At 37.6% G+C, this 21,018-nt stretch overlaps 1 protein-coding gene across 1 annotated transcript in view; it reads left to right on the top strand.

Annotated features, from left to right (window-relative positions):
* The window catches only part of LOC137032405 (uncharacterized), a 40,139-nt gene that overhangs the window by 5,713 nt on the left and 13,408 nt on the right, over positions 1–21,018 (top strand). The window contains exons 3-4 of the mRNA XM_067404161.1: positions 8,721–8,824; positions 8,893–8,996. Coding sequence (XP_067260262.1) covers positions 8,721–8,824; positions 8,893–8,996 — 208 coding nt within the window. The remainder of the gene's footprint in view (positions 1–8,720; positions 8,825–8,892; positions 8,997–21,018) is intronic.

The following is a 21,018-nucleotide window of genomic DNA, read 5'->3' as shown; positions in this document are numbered from 1 at the left end:
AAAACACTTACAGTATGCAGATCCTCTTGTAGCTTCAATGATTCTCTCTAATGAATGCTAAATAACAACTGTTTATATACTAAGCTGGCTTTGACCACGCCTTACTGACTCAGAGCAAACGAAACCAAACGCGATTTGCCACGTGACCTCAGTAAACAAGCAGTAAAGCAACTATACAGCACTAAAATCAACTAGAAACGACAGCAAAACACTTACAGTATGCAGATCCTCTTGTAGCTTCAATGATTCTCTCTAATGAATGCTAAATAACAACTGTTTATATACTAAGCTGGCTTTGACCACGCCTTACTGACTCAGAGCAAACGAAACCAAACGCGATTTGCCACGTGACCTCAGTAAACAAGCAGTAAAGCAACTATACAGCACTAAAATCAACTAGAAACGACAGCAAAACACTTACAGTATGCAGATCCTCTTGTAGCTTCAATGATTCTCTCTAATGAATGCTAAATAACAACTGTTTATATACTAAGCTGGCTTTGACCACGCCTTACTGACTCAGAGCAAACGAAACCAAACGCGATTTGCCACGTGACCTCAGTAAACAAGCAGTAAAGCAACTATACAGCACTAAAATCAACTAGAAACGACAGCAAAACACTTACAGTATGCAGATCCTCTTGTAGCTTCAATGATTCTCTCTAATGAATGCTAAATAACAACTGTTTATATACTAAGCTGGCTTTGACCACGCCTTACTGACTCAGAGCAAACGAAACCAAACGCGATTTGCCACGTGACCTCAGTAAACAAGCAGTAAAGCAACTATACAGCACTAAAATCAACTAGAAACGACAGCAAAACACTTACAGTATGCAGATCCTCTTGTAGCTTCAATGATTCTCTCTAATGAATGCTAAATAACAACTGTTTATATACTAAGCTGGCTTTGACCACGCCTTACTGACTCAGAGCAAACGAAACCAAACGCGATTTGCCACGTGACCTCAGTAAACAAGCAGTAAAGCAACTATACAGCACTAAAATCAACTAGAAACGACAGCAAAACACTTACAGTATGCAGATCCTCTTGTAGCTTCAATGATTCTCTCTAATGAATGCTAAATAACAACTGTTTATATACTAAGCTGGCTTTGACCACGCCTTACTGACTCAGAGCAAACGAAACCAAACGCGATTTGCCACGTGACCTCAGTAAACAAGCAGTAAAGCAACTATACAGCACTAAAATCAACTAGAAACGACAGCAAAACACTTACAGTATGCAGATCCTCTTGTAGCTTCAATGATTCTCTCTAATGAATGCTAAATAACAACTGTTTATATACTAAGCTGGCTTTGACCACGCCTTACTGACTCAGAGCAAACGAAACCAAACGCGATTTGCCACGTGACCTCAGTAAACAAGCAGTAAAGCAACTATACAGCACTAAAATCAACTAGAAACGACAGCAAAACACTTACAGTATGCAGATCCTCTTGTAGCTTCAATGATTCTCTCTAATGAATGCTAAATAACAACTGTTTATATACTAAGCTGGCTTTGACCACGCCTTACTGACTCAGAGCAAACGAAACCAAACGCGATTTGCCACGTGACCTCAGTAAACAAGCAGTAAAGCAACTATACAGCACTAAAATCAACTAGAAACGACAGCAAAACACTTACAGTATGCAGATCCTCTTGTAGCTTCAATGATTCTCTCTAATGAATGCTAAATAACAACTGTTTATATACTAAGCTGGCTTTGACCACGCCTTACTGACTCAGAGCAAACGAAACCAAACGCGATTTGCCACGTGACCTCAGTAAACAAGCAGTAAAGCAACTATACAGCACTAAAATCAACTAGAAACGACAGCAAAACACTTACAGTATGCAGATCCTCTTGTAGCTTCAATGATTCTCTCTAATGAATGCTAAATAACAACTGTTTATATACTAAGCTGGCTTTGACCACGCCTTACTGACTCAGAGCAAACGAAACCAAACGCGATTTGCCACGTGACCTCAGTAAACAAGCAGTAAAGCAACTATACAGCACTAAAATCAACTAGAAACGACAGCAAAACACTTACAGTATGCAGATCCTCTTGTAGCTTCAATGATTCTCTCTAATGAATGCTAAATAACAACTGTTTATATACTAAGCTGGCTTTGACCACGCCTTACTGACTCAGAGCAAACGAAACCAAACGCGATTTGCCACGTGACCTCAGTAAACAAGCAGTAAAGCAACTATACAGCACTAAAATCAACTAGAAACGACAGCAAAACACTTACAGTATGCAGATCCTCTTGTAGCTTCAATGATTCTCTCTAATGAATGCTAAATAACAACTGTTTATATACTAAGCTGGCTTTGACCACGCCTTACTGACTCAGAGCAAACGAAACCAAACGCGATTTGCCACGTGACCTCAGTAAACAAGCAGTAAAGCAACTATACAGCACTAAAATCAACTAGAAACGACAGCAAAACACTTACAGTATGCAGATCCTCTTGTAGCTTCAATGATTCTCTCTAATGAATGCTAAATAACAACTGTTTATATACTAAGCTGGCTTTGACCACGCCTTACTGACTCAGAGCAAACGAAACCAAACGCGATTTGCCACGTGACCTCAGTAAACAAGCAGTAAAGCAACTATACAGCACTAAAATCAACTAGAAACGACAGCAAAACACTTACAGTATGCAGATCCTCTTGTAGCTTCAATGATTCTCTCTAATGAATGCTAAATAACAACTGTTTATATACTAAGCTGGCTTTGACCACGCCTTACTGACTCAGAGCAAACGAAACCAAACGCGATTTGCCACGTGACCTCAGTAAACAAGCAGTAAAGCAACTATACAGCACTAAAATCAACTAGAAACGACAGCAAAACACTTACAGTATGCAGATCCTCTTGTAGCTTCAATGATTCTCTCTAATGAATGCTAAATAACAACTGTTTATATACTAAGCTGGCTTTGACCACGCCTTACTGACTCAGAGCAAACGAAACCAAACGCGATTTGCCACGTGACCTCAGTAAACAAGCAGTAAAGCAACTATACAGCACTAAAATCAACTAGAAACGACAGCAAAACACTTACAGTATGCAGATCCTCTTGTAGCTTCAATGATTCTCTCTAATGAATGCTAAATAACAACTGTTTATATACTAAGCTGGCTTTGACCACGCCTTACTGACTCAGAGCAAACGAAACCAAACGCGATTTGCCACGTGACCTCAGTAAACAAGCAGTAAAGCAACTATACAGCACTAAAATCAACTAGAAACGACAGCAAAACACTTACAGTATGCAGATCCTCTTGTAGCTTCAATGATTCTCTCTAATGAATGCTAAATAACAACTGTTTATATACTAAGCTGGCTTTGACCACGCCTTACTGACTCAGAGCAAACGAAACCAAACGCGATTTGCCACGTGACCTCAGTAAACAAGCAGTAAAGCAACTATACAGCACTAAAATCAACTAGAAACGACAGCAAAACACTTACAGTATGCAGATCCTCTTGTAGCTTCAATGATTCTCTCTAATGAATGCTAAATAACAACTGTTTATATACTAAGCTGGCTTTGACCACGCCTTACTGACTCAGAGCAAACGAAACCAAACGCGATTTGCCACGTGACCTCAGTAAACAAGCAGTAAAGCAACTATACAGCACTAAAATCAACTAGAAACGACAGCAAAACACTTACAGTATGCAGATCCTCTTGTAGCTTCAATGATTCTCTCTAATGAATGCTAAATAACAACTGTTTATATACTAAGCTGGCTTTGACCACGCCTTACTGACTCAGAGCAAACGAAACCAAACGCGATTTACCACGTGACCTCAGTAAACAAGCAGTAAAGCAACTATACAGCACTAAAATCAACTAGAAACGACAGCAAAACACTTACAGTATGCAGATCCTCTTGTAGCTTCAATGATTCTCTCTAATGAATGCTAAATAACAACTGTTTATATACTAAGCTGGCTTTGACCACGCCTTACTGACTCAAGAGCAAACGAAACCAAACGCGATTTGCCACGTGACCTCAGTAAACAAGCAGTAAAGCAACTATACAGCACTAAAATCAACTAGAAACGACAGCAAAACACTTACAGTATGCAGATCCTCTTGTAGCTTCAATGATTCTCTCTAATGAATGCTAAATAACAACTGTTTATATACTAAGCTGGCTTTGACCACGCCTTACTGACTCAGAGCAAACGAAACCAAACGCGATTTGCCACGTGACCTCAGTAAACATGCAGTAAAGCAACTATACAGCACTAAAATCAACTAGAAACGACAGCAAAACACTTACAGTATGCAGATCCTCTTGTAGCTTCAATGATTCTCTCTAATGAATGCTAAATAACAACTGTTTATATACTAAGCTGGCTTTGACCACCCCAGCTAACACACGACGTAACAGTTACGTAATGTATTCGTACTTTTTGGTAATTTCATGACTTACTAACTGACAACGTAACTACGACGTCGCATGCCAGTAATTTCATTACCTTCAGATTACCATCTCACAACGTTGTCAGTACGACCCCCTAACGTTATAAGATTACCAAGGACGTTCCAGATACGTACTCTATTCGTAATATATTGGTAATTCCATGACTTACTAGTAACGTAACTACAATGTTGTATGTCCGTAATATTATTACCATCAAATTACCATATCACAACGTCGTCAGTTAACGTTATAAAAAAAACCAAGGACGTGATACGTACTCTATTCGTAATATAATGGTCATTCCATGACTTACTGGCAATGTTACAGCAACGTCATGTGCTGGTAATTTCATTATACCATCATTTACGCATTCTTTATATGTTATTATTACCAGAATTTGCCATTTAAAATGTGTAATTAAACGTCAGACACAAGACTGAAATGTCCCTTAAGAAAAAAGAATGTTTCTTTTCACCAAGTCAGAATATGGATGATTGCTTTTTATATATAGTGACGTGACATACAGCGCGCGCCTCCACAAATGGAGTGCGCGCCGCGCACACAGTATGTTGACAAGAGAGTAAAGTTAATTTTTCTGAGAGAAGAATTTATTTTTCCGAGGTAACAACGAATAAATGGCTTTTATAAAAATGCATAAAGTTAACTTTGGAAAGACGCAAAACCTTTTTTTATTGTTATGTTTACATTAGTGCTGGTGGCCGTTAGAGTTGCCATGGCAACCGGGAAAACATTCAAGCTGCTGGAGAGGACGGCATCGACGTTTCTCCGTGTTTCTCGTCAGTTTAATAGCAATAAAGTTCAACAACTGCGTCAGATTGGTTAATTACCCACAGTCGTACTTTATGTCAATATTTTTACCTCTGTGATTGAACGTCTGAAATATATGTTGGCAAAATGTTACGCTAGCATAGCATATGTTTTTAATGATACTGAGTGCAAAACGTCTTGAATGCTTTTATTTTATGTATCGCTGTAGGCGATATGTTTTTATTTATAGTTTGGGTGTATTTCATTATTTTTATTTGGATTTTTGTTCATGTTCTGCGTGTTTTTCAAAAAAATGAATTGAATTCATTTTGAGCTCTGCATTCATTGTTCACAGCTGTTGGAATAGCCTTTAAATTAGTTTGGGCGAATGAGGACATAAATTAGGTTAAACTACTGCATGTCCACCCATAGAAAAATAAATAAATATAAAAATTACCAACTGATTACCAACACACAACCATTGATACACAACGTTGCCACGACGTCACAGTTACTAACTGACAACGTCACAAAGTTACGTTGTGGCAACGTATCCGGGAATTTCACTTTTCCGGTTGCCACAACGTAACTAGTTACGTCGCCACGACGAAAGTTTGGTCACCAAATTACGTTGCAGTTACGTAACAGTCACGTATTTTGGTTAGCTGGGACGCCTTACTGACTCAGAGCAAACGAAACCAAACGCGATTTGCCACGTGACCTCAGTAAACAAGCAGTAAAGCAACTATACAGCACTAAAATCAACTAGAAACGACAGCAAAACACTTACAGTATGCAGATCCTCTTGTAGCTTCAATGATTCTCTCTAATGAATGCTAAATAACAACTGTTTATATACTAAGCTGGCTTTGACCACGCCTTACTGACTCAGAGCAAACGAAACCAAACGCGATTTGCCACGTGACCTCAGTAAACAAGCAGTAAAGCAACTATACAGCACTAAAATCAACTAGAAACGACAGCAAAACACTTACAGTATGCAGATCCTCTTGTAGCTTCAATGATTCTCTCTAATGAATGCTAAATAACAACTGTTTATATACTAAGCTGGCTTTGACCACGCCTTACCCAGCTAACAATTTTTGGTTCCCAGAACGTTCTGGGAACGTTAGTTTCTAGTTCCCAGAACGTTCTGGGAACGTTCCCAGAACATACATCCTAACGTTCTCTGTTGGTTAGCCAGGAAAGTTTTCTTTACGTAAATAGAACGTTCCCTGTTGGTTTGGAGAACGTTCCCCTAACCTTCCCAGAACGTTCTTAGAACGTTCCCGGAACGTTCCCCTAACCTCTTTTTACTCCGATATAATTTACTGTTGTAGGCTCGTTGTCACTCCGCGTCCCATATGATGTCAGCGGCACGGAAGATCGCATGAATGGACGTCAATACTACAGACCATGTTTTGTTTTGAACTTTTATTTAATCAATAGAAATATGTTATAAATAATCCGAGCACATAAACCTTATGGAGGATTAAATAAGATCGAATTTATGCATTAATATGTAAGATTTCGTGAATTGTATCAGTGACACTGTACCAATAGCAGATTTTACGTTTCTTAAGCGACAAACAATGACTTCAACACAATATTGGGTTTTTAAATATTAATTTTATTCACAGACACTAAAAAAAATTATAACAATTATGTGACTTTAACTGGGATAACATTACATTAATTTCTTACCACTGAATTAGCGGGTGCTCTCTTTTGGTCGGTTAACAAAAACTTCTCGGTTAACATCATGTTGTCTTCAATTACATGTCAAATGTCTCTGAAATCACACTATTTACACTCGTACATATATTAATTATAAATAATTATTGAATAAGGAGATCGATAAACAAATGTTAGCCAGTCAGTAAAATGAAATGACCGTTAATTTTTAAATTACGCGAGTGCGCGGCTCTCTGTGGAAGACAGAAGCGCGTGCTGGAGAAGCGCGTGATCAGACACTTCTGCAATAGTTTGGTTATAATGAAATCTAAAAATAAAAATAACCTGCAGGGAACGTTCTGGGAAGGTTCTCTTTAGGTTGCAAAAAGGAACAAAAAAATTACCTGCAGGGAACGTTCTGGGAACCTTCTCTTTAGGTTACAAAAAAGAACCAAAAAATAACCTGCAGGGAACGTTCTGGGAACGTTCTCTTTAGGTTACAAAAAAAAGAACCAAAAAATAACCTGCAGGGAACGTTCTGGGAAGGTTCTCTTTAGGTTGTCAAAAAAGAACCAAAAATAACCTGCAGGGAACGTTCCCAGAACGTTCTCTTTAGGTTATAAAAATAAATCCCAAATATAACCTGCAGGGAACGTTCTGGAAACGTTCTCATTAGGTAGCAAAAAAAGAACCAATAGAGAACGTTCCTAGAACGTTCTTATTTGGTTCCCCAAAAAAATAACCAAACGGGAACCATATGGGAACGTTAGGGGAACGTTTGTGTTTGCTGGGTACTGACTCAGAGCAAACGAAACCAAACGCGATTTGCCACGTGACCTCAGTAAACAAGCAGTAAAGCAACTATACAGCACTAAAATCAACTAGAAACGACAGCAAAACACTTACAGTATGCAGATCCTCTTGTAGCTTCAATGATTCTCTCTAATGAATGCTAAATAACAACTGTTTATATACTAAGCTGGCTTTGACCACGCCTTACTGACTCAGAGCAAACGAAACCAAACGCGATTTGCCACGTGACCTCAGTAAACAAGCAGTAAAGCAACTATACAGCACTAAAATCAACTAGAAACGACAGCAAAACACTTACAGTATGCAGATCCTCTTGTAGCTTCAATGATTCTCTCTAATGAATGCTAAATAACAACTGTTTATATACTAAGCTGGCTTTGACCACGCCTTACTGACTCAGAGCAAACGAAACCAAACGCGATTTGCCACGTGACCTCAGTAAACAAGCAGTAAAGCAACTATACAGCACTAAAATCAACTAGAAACGACAGCAAAACACTTACAGTATGCAGATCCTCTTGTAGCTTCAATGATTCTCTCTAATGAATGCTAAATAACAACTGTTTATATACTAAGCTGGCTTTGACCACGCCTTACTGACTCAGAGCAAACGAAACCAAACGCGATTTGCCACGTGACCTCAGTAAACAAGCAGTAAAGCAACTATACAGCACTAAAATCAACTAGAAACGACAGCAAAACACTTACAGTATGCAGATCCTCTTGTAGCTTCAATGATTCTCTCTAATGAATGCTAAATAACAACTGTTTATATACTAAGCTGGCTTTGACCACGCCTTACTGACTCAGAGCAAACGAAACCAAACGCGATTTGCCACGTGACCTCAGTAAACAAGCAGTAAAGCAACTATACAGCACTAAAATCAACTAGAAACGACAGCAAAACACTTACAGTATGCAGATCCTCTTGTAGCTTCAATGATTCTCTCTCTTTTATATAGGCAATTTTGAGAAGTGTTGATATGAAAATATTTGTGGTCCAGTTTTTTTCCCCACATCCAGTGAGTCGAAGAGCTGGTCTGACAGCAGGCAGTACTGCAGGGATCGAGGAGCTGATCTGGTCATTATCGACACTGAAGAGAAGCAGGTGAGTTTGTGTGAGTGTCTGTTCATGAATGAGAGGAATCACACTTATTCCTGTTTTTATTCATGCAGAGACTCATATCTTCATTCATCAAGGAGAGAGTGTGGATCGGTTTGACTGACATTGAGAACGAGGGCAGAATGAAATGGGTGGATAATTCACTCCTGAAACGAGGGTAAGTGCTAAGAATCACTGCGTATTTGTTTTATTCTCATTTAAATGCGAGACCATCACTTCAGAATAAGGCTGAAGACAGCTCAAGCACCATAACCAAAGACATTTTTTGTTTCATTTCAGCAGAAAAATAACCCTTCTCATCTCTTTTACTTTTCTGCACATTCACTTCTGCTCAAGCATCTACATGACACTTGTCATTGCGGTACTGCGGCTATTCTTGATTTGTGAATTGCTTGTGACCTTCTTTTTTTTTTTTTTTTTTTTTTTTTTTATTATTTTAGTTGCTGAATAAGTAAAAAAATCATTAATGCTGATATGATTAAACTTTTGGGGTTTCATAACTGAAAATCTGACTTAATTTATTTAGGTATTGGTTCAAAGGTGAGCCGAATAACTATGGTGGAAAGGAGCACTGTATTGTACTGAATCCCTCAAGAAGCATCCTGAGCAACTGGAATGATGTTCGATGCTCAATTACGAAAAAATGGATTTGTGAGAATTAGGGTTTTATCCTTTTTTTATCTTATGGAATCATAAGTCTTATTTTTTATCACATAATTGTATTAATTTTCATTTCAAAGACATTTAGTTCACTTTTTTTGTACCTTAAACAATTTCTATATTTTGTTACCACTGTAATGTCCTAATGCAAAATTCTTTAGCGGTTCTTCAGCGGTTCTTTGGGGTGGTTGAGGTGCTATGTAGCACCACTACTGTATAAAGAGCTTATTAAGACCTAAAATAATAAAGTTTGATGTCACCGTTATGGAGGTAAGTGTTCGCTTTAGCCGGGCTCCTGACCCTTGAGCGTTTAACATTAGTATTGCTGAAATAAGTTTATAAAGTACATTTGTTAAAGTGACACATACAAAACAGATTCTAGTCAGTTGAAACTGTTTACTTGATGTTGATGCAATCATGTCCTGGTTCACTGATCGCATGTGATCTCTGACTGCATCAGCTGTTAGATTTGTATTAAGCTTTACAATAATTATGAAGAAGTCACAGTGAGATATACACATTATTTTGTGTATATGTAGACTCGCACAGACATCAAGAGTCAGCGTATGAACCTCAACAATGGTGACAATCAAAAAAAGCATTTTTGTGACTTTAGTAGCTTGTTTTGTGATGCTCAGAGTTGATCTGTTGAGCTGAATATTTTATCACCATTGTTGAGGTTCATATGCTGAATCATGATGTCATCAAGATACTGTCTGAGTAATGACTTTAAAACTTTCAAAATATCAAAGCAGGATAAGATAATCTGCAGTAGTATTATAGGGCTATAATAACATAAAACAACTTGATCTGAATACTATATCAGGCCACTATGATGAGTGTATCAAAGTACTGACACAATTTTCACGATTCAATTTCTATTCACATGCTTTCGATTCGATTACGGTTATGATTACTATTACGATTCGGTTCAAATCAATATTTTTTTGCCAGCCCTAATCATAACCAACAAGCAACCAAGATGATCAGTTAGTAATCTTATCTGTTCTTCTGCTGCAATGTATTTGTTGTAACAAATGTGATTTAGAAGCACAATTACAACAGGCAGGAAACAAGAGAGTAAAAAGTCAGGGGTCAAGAGCCCAACTAAAGCAAACACTCACCTCTATAATGTTGATTTCAAAATATATTATTTCAAATTAAAACACCAACATCTAAAGCTCTGTTAATTCTCATACCTTGGTTTAACAGACAAGGCTTAAGCTAGTCCCAGACGAAAAAAAAAAAAAATGCATGTAGTGTAGCGTCTGGACTAATCAGCCACACAAAATGATTCAATATAGTTAATGAATTACCTATGAACTCACTTTATCAAAGCTCTGTGAACCCATCCCCCTAAAACTGCAACTAGCATCCCAAACTAGCTAAACTACAGGAAGAACTAGGTGTCCTGTTACAGTTATATGGTACTTTTATGATCCATAAGAATGCTGTAGAGACTAGTGACTCATCCTTCCTGAGAAGGACAAATAAACTCTCTTAATCCTACGTATTCTCTATATAACCACTTGGGAAATGTATAAACATGTATCCAAGTTTCCCATCTCATGACTTTCCTTTTATAGGCTTTATTCTATGTATTAATTCTCTCTTTTGAACTATTTTGGTATTAATGTTCCATAGTTGCAAATGTATAGTTAACTGAGATCACATTGGCAGCATGCTTGGTATCTACGGACTCCAACTTTAATTTCCTATTTGGTAATTTATGTTACATGTTACTAACTCTGTGACACATTAGTATTATAAGAATTTAGAGGGTTCTTTTCTCATTCATCCAATCCAGTGTCTTATGCTAATATCTTGCTACAGAACAAAGACTCGTAAAACTTCCCTCCGAGGGGGCAACTCCTTATTGGCTCAGACACCTTAAGAGGGTGTGACCTTCTTCACCTCTTATATTCACTGATCACAAGGAACCCCTTCTCTTCCTGCTCTTCCTCCTCTTCTTCTCTTTTACTGATGAATGCTGACGTCAAGATGATGCTTTAAGAAGCTAGAAGCTTCTAAGGAACCCCAAGCTTGTGCCAGGCCTCGGCCTAGACCTTCCATTCACCAAAGATCCTCTGAATCCAGCTGGTTCTCTTTCGTCAAGAAAATATCAGCAAAGATTCAACAGGAGCCTCCACAAATTGCATCAGGACAGTTTTAATTCAACTTGGAGAGACATGCAAGTATCAAACTTAGTCTCATTATCGGATACATTGAGTATCCTTACCCCTTTTAAAGAAGGGCCTGTTAAAACTAAACTGATGGTTTGCTCAAGGCTGTTGATCTGCTGAATGTCCAACAATGCTGTAACTTCTTGCTTCCTGTACTCTGCTTTCTCTCTCTCTCTTGGTAAACTGTATGCATGTATGTGTGTGAATGTTAGAGTAGTTTAAGTGTTTAGTCTAGTTAATAAAGTCTTGTTCATGTCACACGTAAGGTTGTCCGTGTTTTGCGCTCATGTACGGGAGTCCCTATTCATGTCGGTCCTGACTACAGGCTTTTAGTAGAATAAGATTGTTATTTCCCATAACCTGGAAATGAACATTTCTTAGTTAATAAACAATTAACACTGTGTGTTCATTGAACAACAGGTTAATTGATTGTAATATTAATTTTATTACATTAAGTTAATTTTATTGACTGATTAAAATATTAATAATTAATTATAACTAGTTATGATTAATTATTCATATTTATTTTGAGCTAATTTGCTACAAATGGTGGAGAATTCGGGGCATGAATAAACAAAGGTTATGAGCTTAAACCACTGTCAATTTAAAAGCGTGCATTTGATAATTCCAGTCAGAATATGTCAGACGATGCGCATTTTGGTCACTAATTGCTGGCTTGTTAGATGCTGATAAAGTGATGGCTTGAATTGACATCTCTACTGTAACTGAAAGAGTCTACTCTTGACACATTTTAGCATATGTTCAAATGGTATCAGTGTAAAGTTAATCTGATTTTAGCGAAGAAATCCTAATCTCAGTATTAGAGCGTAAGCCTGTGTTGACGAAGGAATCTCAGCTCAGCGGCATGTAAACTGTACCAGAATTGATTATTCTGCTTTGGTTGGAGAAATACCAATTGCAGTATTGCTTAACCTGTTTCTGATGAATGAATCTCAGTACAGTGTTATATAAATGTAGATTTGGGTAATGCTCCACTGTTATAGTTAAGATTGATGTCATTCATCTAAACTTTGCCTGCACCTACAAGCATAGCTACCTTTTGACCAAAACTGTGTTTCACTCGCTGAAAGGAACATCAGTATTCATGCACAAGACGGACTTAACTATATATGCTTAAACAAGCTTTGACTTACAGCAAACTGTGTAATTACCCTTTAAACAAGTACAAGACGTTGTTTAAAGTAGAGAGAAGAGTTTACATGAGTAAAATTTGCAAATGGCAAAACATATTTGCATTTTACTGAATGTAAAATCAAGTTTTTGAAAATCTGAAAGTATAGGCGTCACATTTTAACTCTATACGTAACTTGTTTGAAATGAGCAGACAGTCTCAATAAACTGTTTGAATTGCTCAGATGTGCATTGGTTCCCATGACAACGACTTGTCACAGGAAGTGCTAACTCATCACCCTGTGATGCCATATTGTAAACAAACCAGGCTAGGTGGCTAAGCTAACCTCACCTAGCAGCCCTGCACCTCAGGCTAAGCTAAATAATAGCTTCTACAGTTAGTGGTTAGCATCATTTATGTGAAGCCTTTAACTACAGCTTGTGTGTATGCAGTGTGAACTGATCTAAACCCATTCTGCTGTTTTAGTCACTTCTTTAAATCTTTTTATTGATTTTAATTATAATAGCAGTCAGCTATTAATTTTTACTAGTATTATTTTCTTTCATCTTTGTGATTTACTTACATCTTCCCTTTTTTCTTCTGTGGTTTAATTTCCCAATATAACCACAAGCAACTAGACATACTCTCCTTCTTGATTTTGTTTATTTACAACAGTTGCTTCAATTTTATGAACCAGCTACAAAAGTAATCTGAACAATTACTAGGGCATAATTTTGAGCACCACTAATAAGCAGAATCTAATAGGAAAGCTCTCTTCTTCCTCTCCCTTTTTCTTTCCTATTTGTTCAGAGGTCAAGCCTGTCGTGAGCCATCAGTAAGAAATACTAAGAAATAATTTGACCACAAGAACCATCTTAAGTCATTTGTTAAACCTAGCTGTATTTTATACACCTGGCTGCTCACTGTGCCTTTAGCCCTAAATTCTGTTTGATCTTGCAGTAGTCTCTTGCCCTTACTCTCACCACAAGCGTGCCTAAATGTTGCAGATGCTCAGCCTAACTGCCCAGATGGCAGACCAAAAGGACTGGCTAGGTGTCGTGAGGAACACCCTCCTAACCAGTGCTGCTGATCAATTACAGCACCAGAGCCAAAAGCAACTGGACAAAGATGGAAGAGAAGTAAAGGCAGATGACTCAAACCAGAGGTATGGTCACAATGATCTGACTGAAGTCAACTTCTTCCTGGCCCACATCCTCACTGTTTTGAAACAGGAGGTGAACAACCTCAAACTCCAGATCACAGAGACTCACTAGGAGCTGATGCATGCTAAAAGCCACATAGACCAGCTAGAGATGGAGGCTCGGGACAGACACAAGGACCCTGACAGAATAGAGACACAGAAGAAAAGAGAACTGAGACTCTCTTACCTGCAGCAAACAGAACCACTGCAGGAGAAACATCTCACTTCACCACATGGAGTCAGCAGAAGAACCTCCCCCAGCCAAGCACAGAGGTACAGAGGGGGAGGCCAAAGCCTTCTGCTTGACACCTTATCAGCCATTTTCCTGAAATCCTCTGCAGCTGCAGAAGGAGAAGGATTAATTCAGACAGACCCAGGTACCAGACCTACCACAGGGAGAAGCCAGGGATGGGAGCATCCTCTCCCTGCAGACACAGCAGGATCTCCAACAGCAGGCAGCACAAGGACGACTGGACACGCCGGCATCGGACCTGCAGGAGCTTCTAACGCTAGTAAGATAGCTCCTTGAACAGTTCTTACCTGAGGAGTACTCAGAAGTAGAAGCTTCTGACCACTCACACAACACCAGCTCAGAGACCTGAGCTTGTCTACTGTCTACATCAACCGCCATGGAACGATCACCACTCCAGGAGACACATACAACCAGAGTCCATCACAGCCTTCCAGCCTTGTGTGCTAGTGGTGTGCCTGATCTTTCTGCACCTTCAATGTCGCTCGCTGTTGTCCACAGAAAGAACAACAACGATCAAAAGGGGGGATATATCTAGCGTCTGGACTAATCAGCCACACAAAATGATTCAATATAGTTAATGAATTACCTATGAACTCACTTTATCAAAGCTCTGTGAACCCATCCCCCTAAAACTGCAACTAGCATCCCAAACTAGCTAAACTACAGGAAGAACTAGGTGTCCTGTTACAGTTATATGGTACTTTTATGATCCATAAGAATGCTGTAGAGACTAGTGACTCATCCTTCCTGAGAAGGACAAATAAACTCTCTTAATCCTACGTATTCTCTATATAACCACTTGGGAAATGTATAAACATGTATCCAAGTTTCCCATCTCATGACTTTCCTTTTATAGGCTTTATTCTATGTATTAATTCTCTCTTTTGAACTATTTTGGTATTAATGTTCCATAGTTGCAAATGTATAGTTAACTGAGATCACATTGGCAGCATGCTTGGTATCTACGGACTCCAACTTTAATTTCCTATTTGGTAATTTATGTTACATGTTACTAACTCTGTGACACATTAGTATTATAAGAATTTAGAGGGTTCTTTTCTCATTCATCCAATCCAGTGTCTTATGCTAATATCTTGCTACAGAACAAAGACTCGTAAAACTTCCCTCCGAGGGGGCAACTCCTTATTGGCTCAGACACCTTAAGAGGGTGTGACCTCTTCACCTCTTATATTCACTGATCACAAGGAACCCCTTCTCTTCCTGCTCTTCCTCCTCTTCTTCTCTTTTACTGATGAATGCTGACGTCAAGATGATGCTTTAAGAAGCTAGAAGCTTCTAAGGAACCCCAAGCTTGTGCCAGGCCTCGGCCTAGACCTTCCATTCACCAAAGATCCTCTGAATCCAGCCGGTTCTCTTTCGTCAAGAAAATATCAGCAAAGATTCAACAGGAGCCTCCACAAATTGCATCAGGACAGTTTTAATTCAACTTGGAGAGACATGCAAGTATCAAACTTAGTCTCATTATCGGATACATTGAGTATCCTTACCCCTTTTAAAGAAGGGCCTGTTAAAACTAAACTGATGGTTTGCTCAAGGCTGTTGATCTGCTGAATGTCCAACAATGCTGTAACTTCTTGCTTCCTGTACTCTGCTTTCTCTCTCTCTCTTGGTAAACTGTATGCATGTATGTGTGTGAATGTTAGAGTAGTTTAAGTGTTTAGTCTAGTTAATAAAGTCTTGTTCATGTCACACGTAAGGTTGTCCGTGTTTTGCGCTCATGTACGGGAGTCCCTATTCATGTCGGTCCTGACTACAGGCTTTTAGTAGAATAAGATTGTTATTTCCTATAACCTGGAAATGAACATTTCTTAGTTAATAAACAATTAACACTGTGTGTTCATTGAACAACAGGTTAATTGATTGTAATATTAATTTTATTACATTAAGTTAATTTTATTGACTGATTAAAATATTAATAATTAATTATAACTAGTTATGATTAATTATTCATATTTATTTTGAGCTAATTTGCTACAGTAGTAACTAAAAATAACTTGCACTGACATATTATGAAATATGTCAGTTGCCATTGTTTTGTCTCAAGAAACACAGCAGTTATGTTTTATTCTAAGGAATTTTTATAAAACCAGTTTAAACATGTTAATTTAACTAATACTTAGTCCTGGCTTAAAGGATTAGTTCACTTTCAAATAAAATTTTCCTGATAATTTACTCACCCCCAAGTCATCCAAGATGTTCATGTCTTTCATTCTTCAGTTGAAAAGAAATTAAGATTTTTGGTGAAAACATTCCAGGATTATTCTCCTTATAGTGGACTTCAATGGAGCCCAAATGGTTGAAGGTCAAACTTACCATTTCAGTGCAGCTTCAAAGGGCTTTAAACGATACCATAAGTGTCTTATCTAGAGAAACGATCGACCATTTTCTAAAAAAAAATACAACTGTATATGCTTTATAAACAAATGATCGCCTTGCAAGTGCTTCCTCTTTCCATATTCTTCAAAAAGCTTAAGCTGTATGTCCTACACCTTCCCTATTCAACTTATGGAACGAACATAGCATCAGTAATGAAAAAAAAAAAGAAATCCTTTGGATTATGTTGATAAAGCTGATCTTCTGCTGTAGAATCACAGTGCTGCTGTAATCAATAACATAAATCTAACTCAGAGATTGCGCTCTAAATGAGTTGATATCAAAAAGTCAAGGATCAATAGCTCAACTAAAGCAAACACTCATCTCCATGATGGTGGCTTAAAATTGTGATTTTTTCCTATGGTGATTCTGCTTGTTATCATCAGGTGTCTTCAATAATGCTCAATCATCACTTAATTAATCACTTAATTATCTCATTAACTTTAACACTGCTTCAGTGGGTGGAATAAAAATATGGCAGGACTTTTACTTTCTGACCCCTGGACTTTGCACCTCTGCTTGAAGCAGAATCACTGAAGGACAGAGAAACAAGAACAGAAAAAAAGAGAAGAGACGAGCAGAAACACAAGAACTACAACTGACTTCAGCCACACTGAGTGTGAAACCAGTTCACAAACCAATTTGACATTATTTCTTTCCTATATGTACATAAGTTCTTGTTGAGAATTAACAGATATGAATGTTGATGTTTTATTGAAAATAATAAAGTTTGTAGTCACCATCATAGTGACCAGTGGCTGCTTTAGTTGGACTCTTGACTCTTTTATGTTTAAGAGGATTTAGGATTTAGAGGACTTTTATGAAAATTACAAACTCAGAGATATTAAGACCACAACTGGACCTCAAACATTGAATCACAAACGGGATGAAGGAAAAGATTAAAAGCTCAGTAAGCAGAAAATTACTTTATAGTAGAAATGGTGTCATAGATGTTGTTCAATGTTTTGAGGAAATGAGAACTGTTACATACAATGTCAAATATTTTTTTTCTGAGAACATTATGTCAGTGTTTCTGCTTTTATATTTAATGTATTAACAGTAGGGTGACCATATTTCTCATGGTGGGGTGAGCAACGGGTGGGAAATATGACCATTTTATTTGTAAACTGTAAATTGTATTTCACGATAATTATTGTTATATAAAAAAAGAAATTTACAAACATTACGACCAATACAATAGAGATACAAATTAAATAAACTTTTTTTCAGATACAGTAGGTTTATTTACCATATATATATATATATATATATATATATATATATATATATATATATTTCCTTTAGTTGGGCAGTTTGACTTTTAGGTTTTTGCTTGCCTCAGCACAAACTAGGCTACCATAATATGTGAGGAACATGTATGTACATGTTTGTATTTTTGAAGGAATAATGTTTATGTGTGGTTATTGAAAAAACAAAAAACTTAAGTCACTGAAATAAGGCCAAAAAAGTATATTAAATCTGTGTTCACAAGACTTCTGGGTATTGGAGGTTGTAGACTAGAGTTTTTGCTTCAGAATTATGTAAAAATTATGCTGCCTACACCTTCATATAAAACAATATATTGATTTAGTTTTTGTAAGACACTTTTTGTCAAGAAACACAGTATGTGTGGAGGCATGAATCACCATGAATAATGGGCCATTTACACCTGAGAATACAAAAGAATCACATAATAATGACCTGAAATGACTTTCATATTATTGAGGCCTTTCAGTCAGGTAGGCTGTGAAAAAAACCCTCTGTAATAATGTCTCAGCTCATCATAAACAGCAATACTGTGAAATATTATTACAATTTAAAATAATGGTATTCTATTACATTCTTCAAAATATAATGTATTTCTGTGATGCAAAGTGTCTGAACAATTATGTTACCTCTATGGCATTTCATATAAGCTTTTAGCTTAAAAGCATGCACATTTTGAGAAATATTGATGGATTCTCATGTTTATGACAATTTTCTATACTAAGGAGTAATATTTATTCAATATTTATTGTCATCACTATGAGTGCTGGATACTGTGTTTTCAATTCATACTTGCAGCCGGAGGGCGCTCTGTACACCTTTAGGCCACAAATTCATATAAAGAAGTAAAAGAACCAGGAACTAACGGCATGTCTTCTAGAGATCACTAACCATGGCTTTAACATCCAGATAAACACTTTTCAAGACAATAAATACACGATTGAGACAATGTATATAAGTATTGACTCTGAATTTGCATCTGAATAGTGCTCGCTCCGTGGTCGTGGCAGCATTAGTGGATAATGAGCTGAAACACGGACTTCTGACATGGCTCTCTTTTCATACAGATTACATAAACACAAAATATTTGTTTTTGATTTGACTTGCACGATTTAAAACCTGACATTTCAACGTTTCTTTAGACGTAAATGTCATTTTTAGTATTCACTAAGTTACAGTTAATTTTCTGAGAACTATCAGATTGGACTTTTTTCTTTATTTTACAAAAAGCACAACATTGTGATTTTATTGTGTACACAAATAAAAGAAGACATTCTATAGTTTCAATTGATATATTACTTATGTCTCTATGACAAAAAAATGACTATTTTAAGTCTGTTTTGCTGCAATGTGAAAAAAATCCTGCAAAACACGCCAGCGCATTTTCAGATCTCAGAAAATTAACTATGGTGAGATTTACTCACAAACATACATCAAGAATCAGCGTATGAATCTCAACAATGGTGACATGGTTAATGCCGCAATGCATTCTGGGGGCCATGGATGAGTTTTGCATGATGCACCCAGAATGCATTGTGGCATGAAGCATGTCACCGTTGTTGAGATTCATATGCTGATTGTAGATGTCTGTGTGTGAGGAAGTTTTGCTGGAGTTTTAGAGTGTTTGGTGTATTAAACATCAAACACGGTGACATCAAACAATATTATTTTCAACAAATCATCAACATCTAAACCTCTGGTAATTCTCAATAACAACTTTTGTAGATGTTTGTCAGAAATAAAGTCAGTCTGGTTCATAATAAGTGAAGCTGGTAATGCTGTTTGTGGAGTTGTTTAATCAGATCTTCAGAGATTTAATGTCTTTTATCTTCAGTTGATTTCATCGAAGGCTGTGGCTGAAGTCAAAGTTCTTGTTGTTTCTCTGTCCTTCAGTGATTCTGCTCATTATCACTTAATTATCTCATTAACTCCAACACAGATTTAGTGTTACATTTAACAGCCTGTAGTGTGCACACTGAGTAGTGATCATTTCATCTGGGCTAAACCATGTGCTAAACATGGGTGTGCTGGCTGGGAGGCGTCCGACCAGCGGGACCGTGACAGTTAAGGGGTTAACACATTTTGTGTCATTTTAAGTTGATCATGTGTAAAAAGAAAGAGAGAGAGAGAGAGAGAGAGAGAAACAACACTGTGTCCAACACAACATGTGTTAACTATCATCCAATCACATTGCTGCTATGTCACTCTGCAAGCCGTTAAGCAAGTTCATGCCTCTTTCTTCATCGGTGGATAACTTGTGTTCATTTTGACACATTCATTGTGTCATGATTTTATCACTGTAAATGTGTCAGGAAGGTTGTCTGATGACAAGCAGAATCACCAAAAGAGAAAATCACAATATTAAGTCACCATCATGGAGATCAGGGATTGCTTTAGTTGGGTTGTAACAGCCAGATACGCAAAGAAAAAAGATGATCAAGTGGTGTTGGTTATGTTTCACGTAATCATTATTTGATCTGAATCGCTGAACTCATCTAGAGCCCAAACTCTGAGGTAGATTTACATTATTGATTACTAGTGATGTCCGGTTCGCGAACGAATCGTTCTTTTTAACCGGTTCTTTTCAGTGAACCGATGAACCAGTTCACCAAATCGGTCTGAATCGTTCCAAACAGTTCGCATCTCCAGTTAGCAAACACGAATCCACAAATTACTAAAGATACTCACTTTTTGACGTGCCTGACACTACCTCTCGAAATAAACCAACATCCCGGAGTTATTCAGTTACTCCAACAGTACAGTGACTTAACCTGCTGTGAAGAGAGAACTGATGATGAGCACGACCTGCAGAACAGCTGATATGAGTGCGCATGCGCGGCGCACACGAACATACACGGCCTGTCACCGTTCTCGTTCTCAAGTCAAGAACCGGTTGCAACGGTTTTTGGATCATCAGTACACAACCGAGAACCGCTTCTTTCGGACATGTCCGATTTGAGAACCGGTGAGCTGATGATACTGCGCATGCGTTTAACTTTTCAAGTGATCGAAAAGCATGTTATTCAAGTTTTGTGGAACATTGGACAGTGTGATAATATAAAACATACTGAAAATATGTTTATGACTTTA

This window comes from Chanodichthys erythropterus, chromosome 12 (genome assembly GCF_024489055.1).
Source record: "Chanodichthys erythropterus isolate Z2021 chromosome 12, ASM2448905v1, whole genome shotgun sequence".
NCBI lineage: Eukaryota > Metazoa > Chordata > Actinopteri > Cypriniformes > Xenocyprididae > Chanodichthys > Chanodichthys erythropterus.
This window is presented reverse-complemented; position numbering and strand designations above follow the sequence as displayed.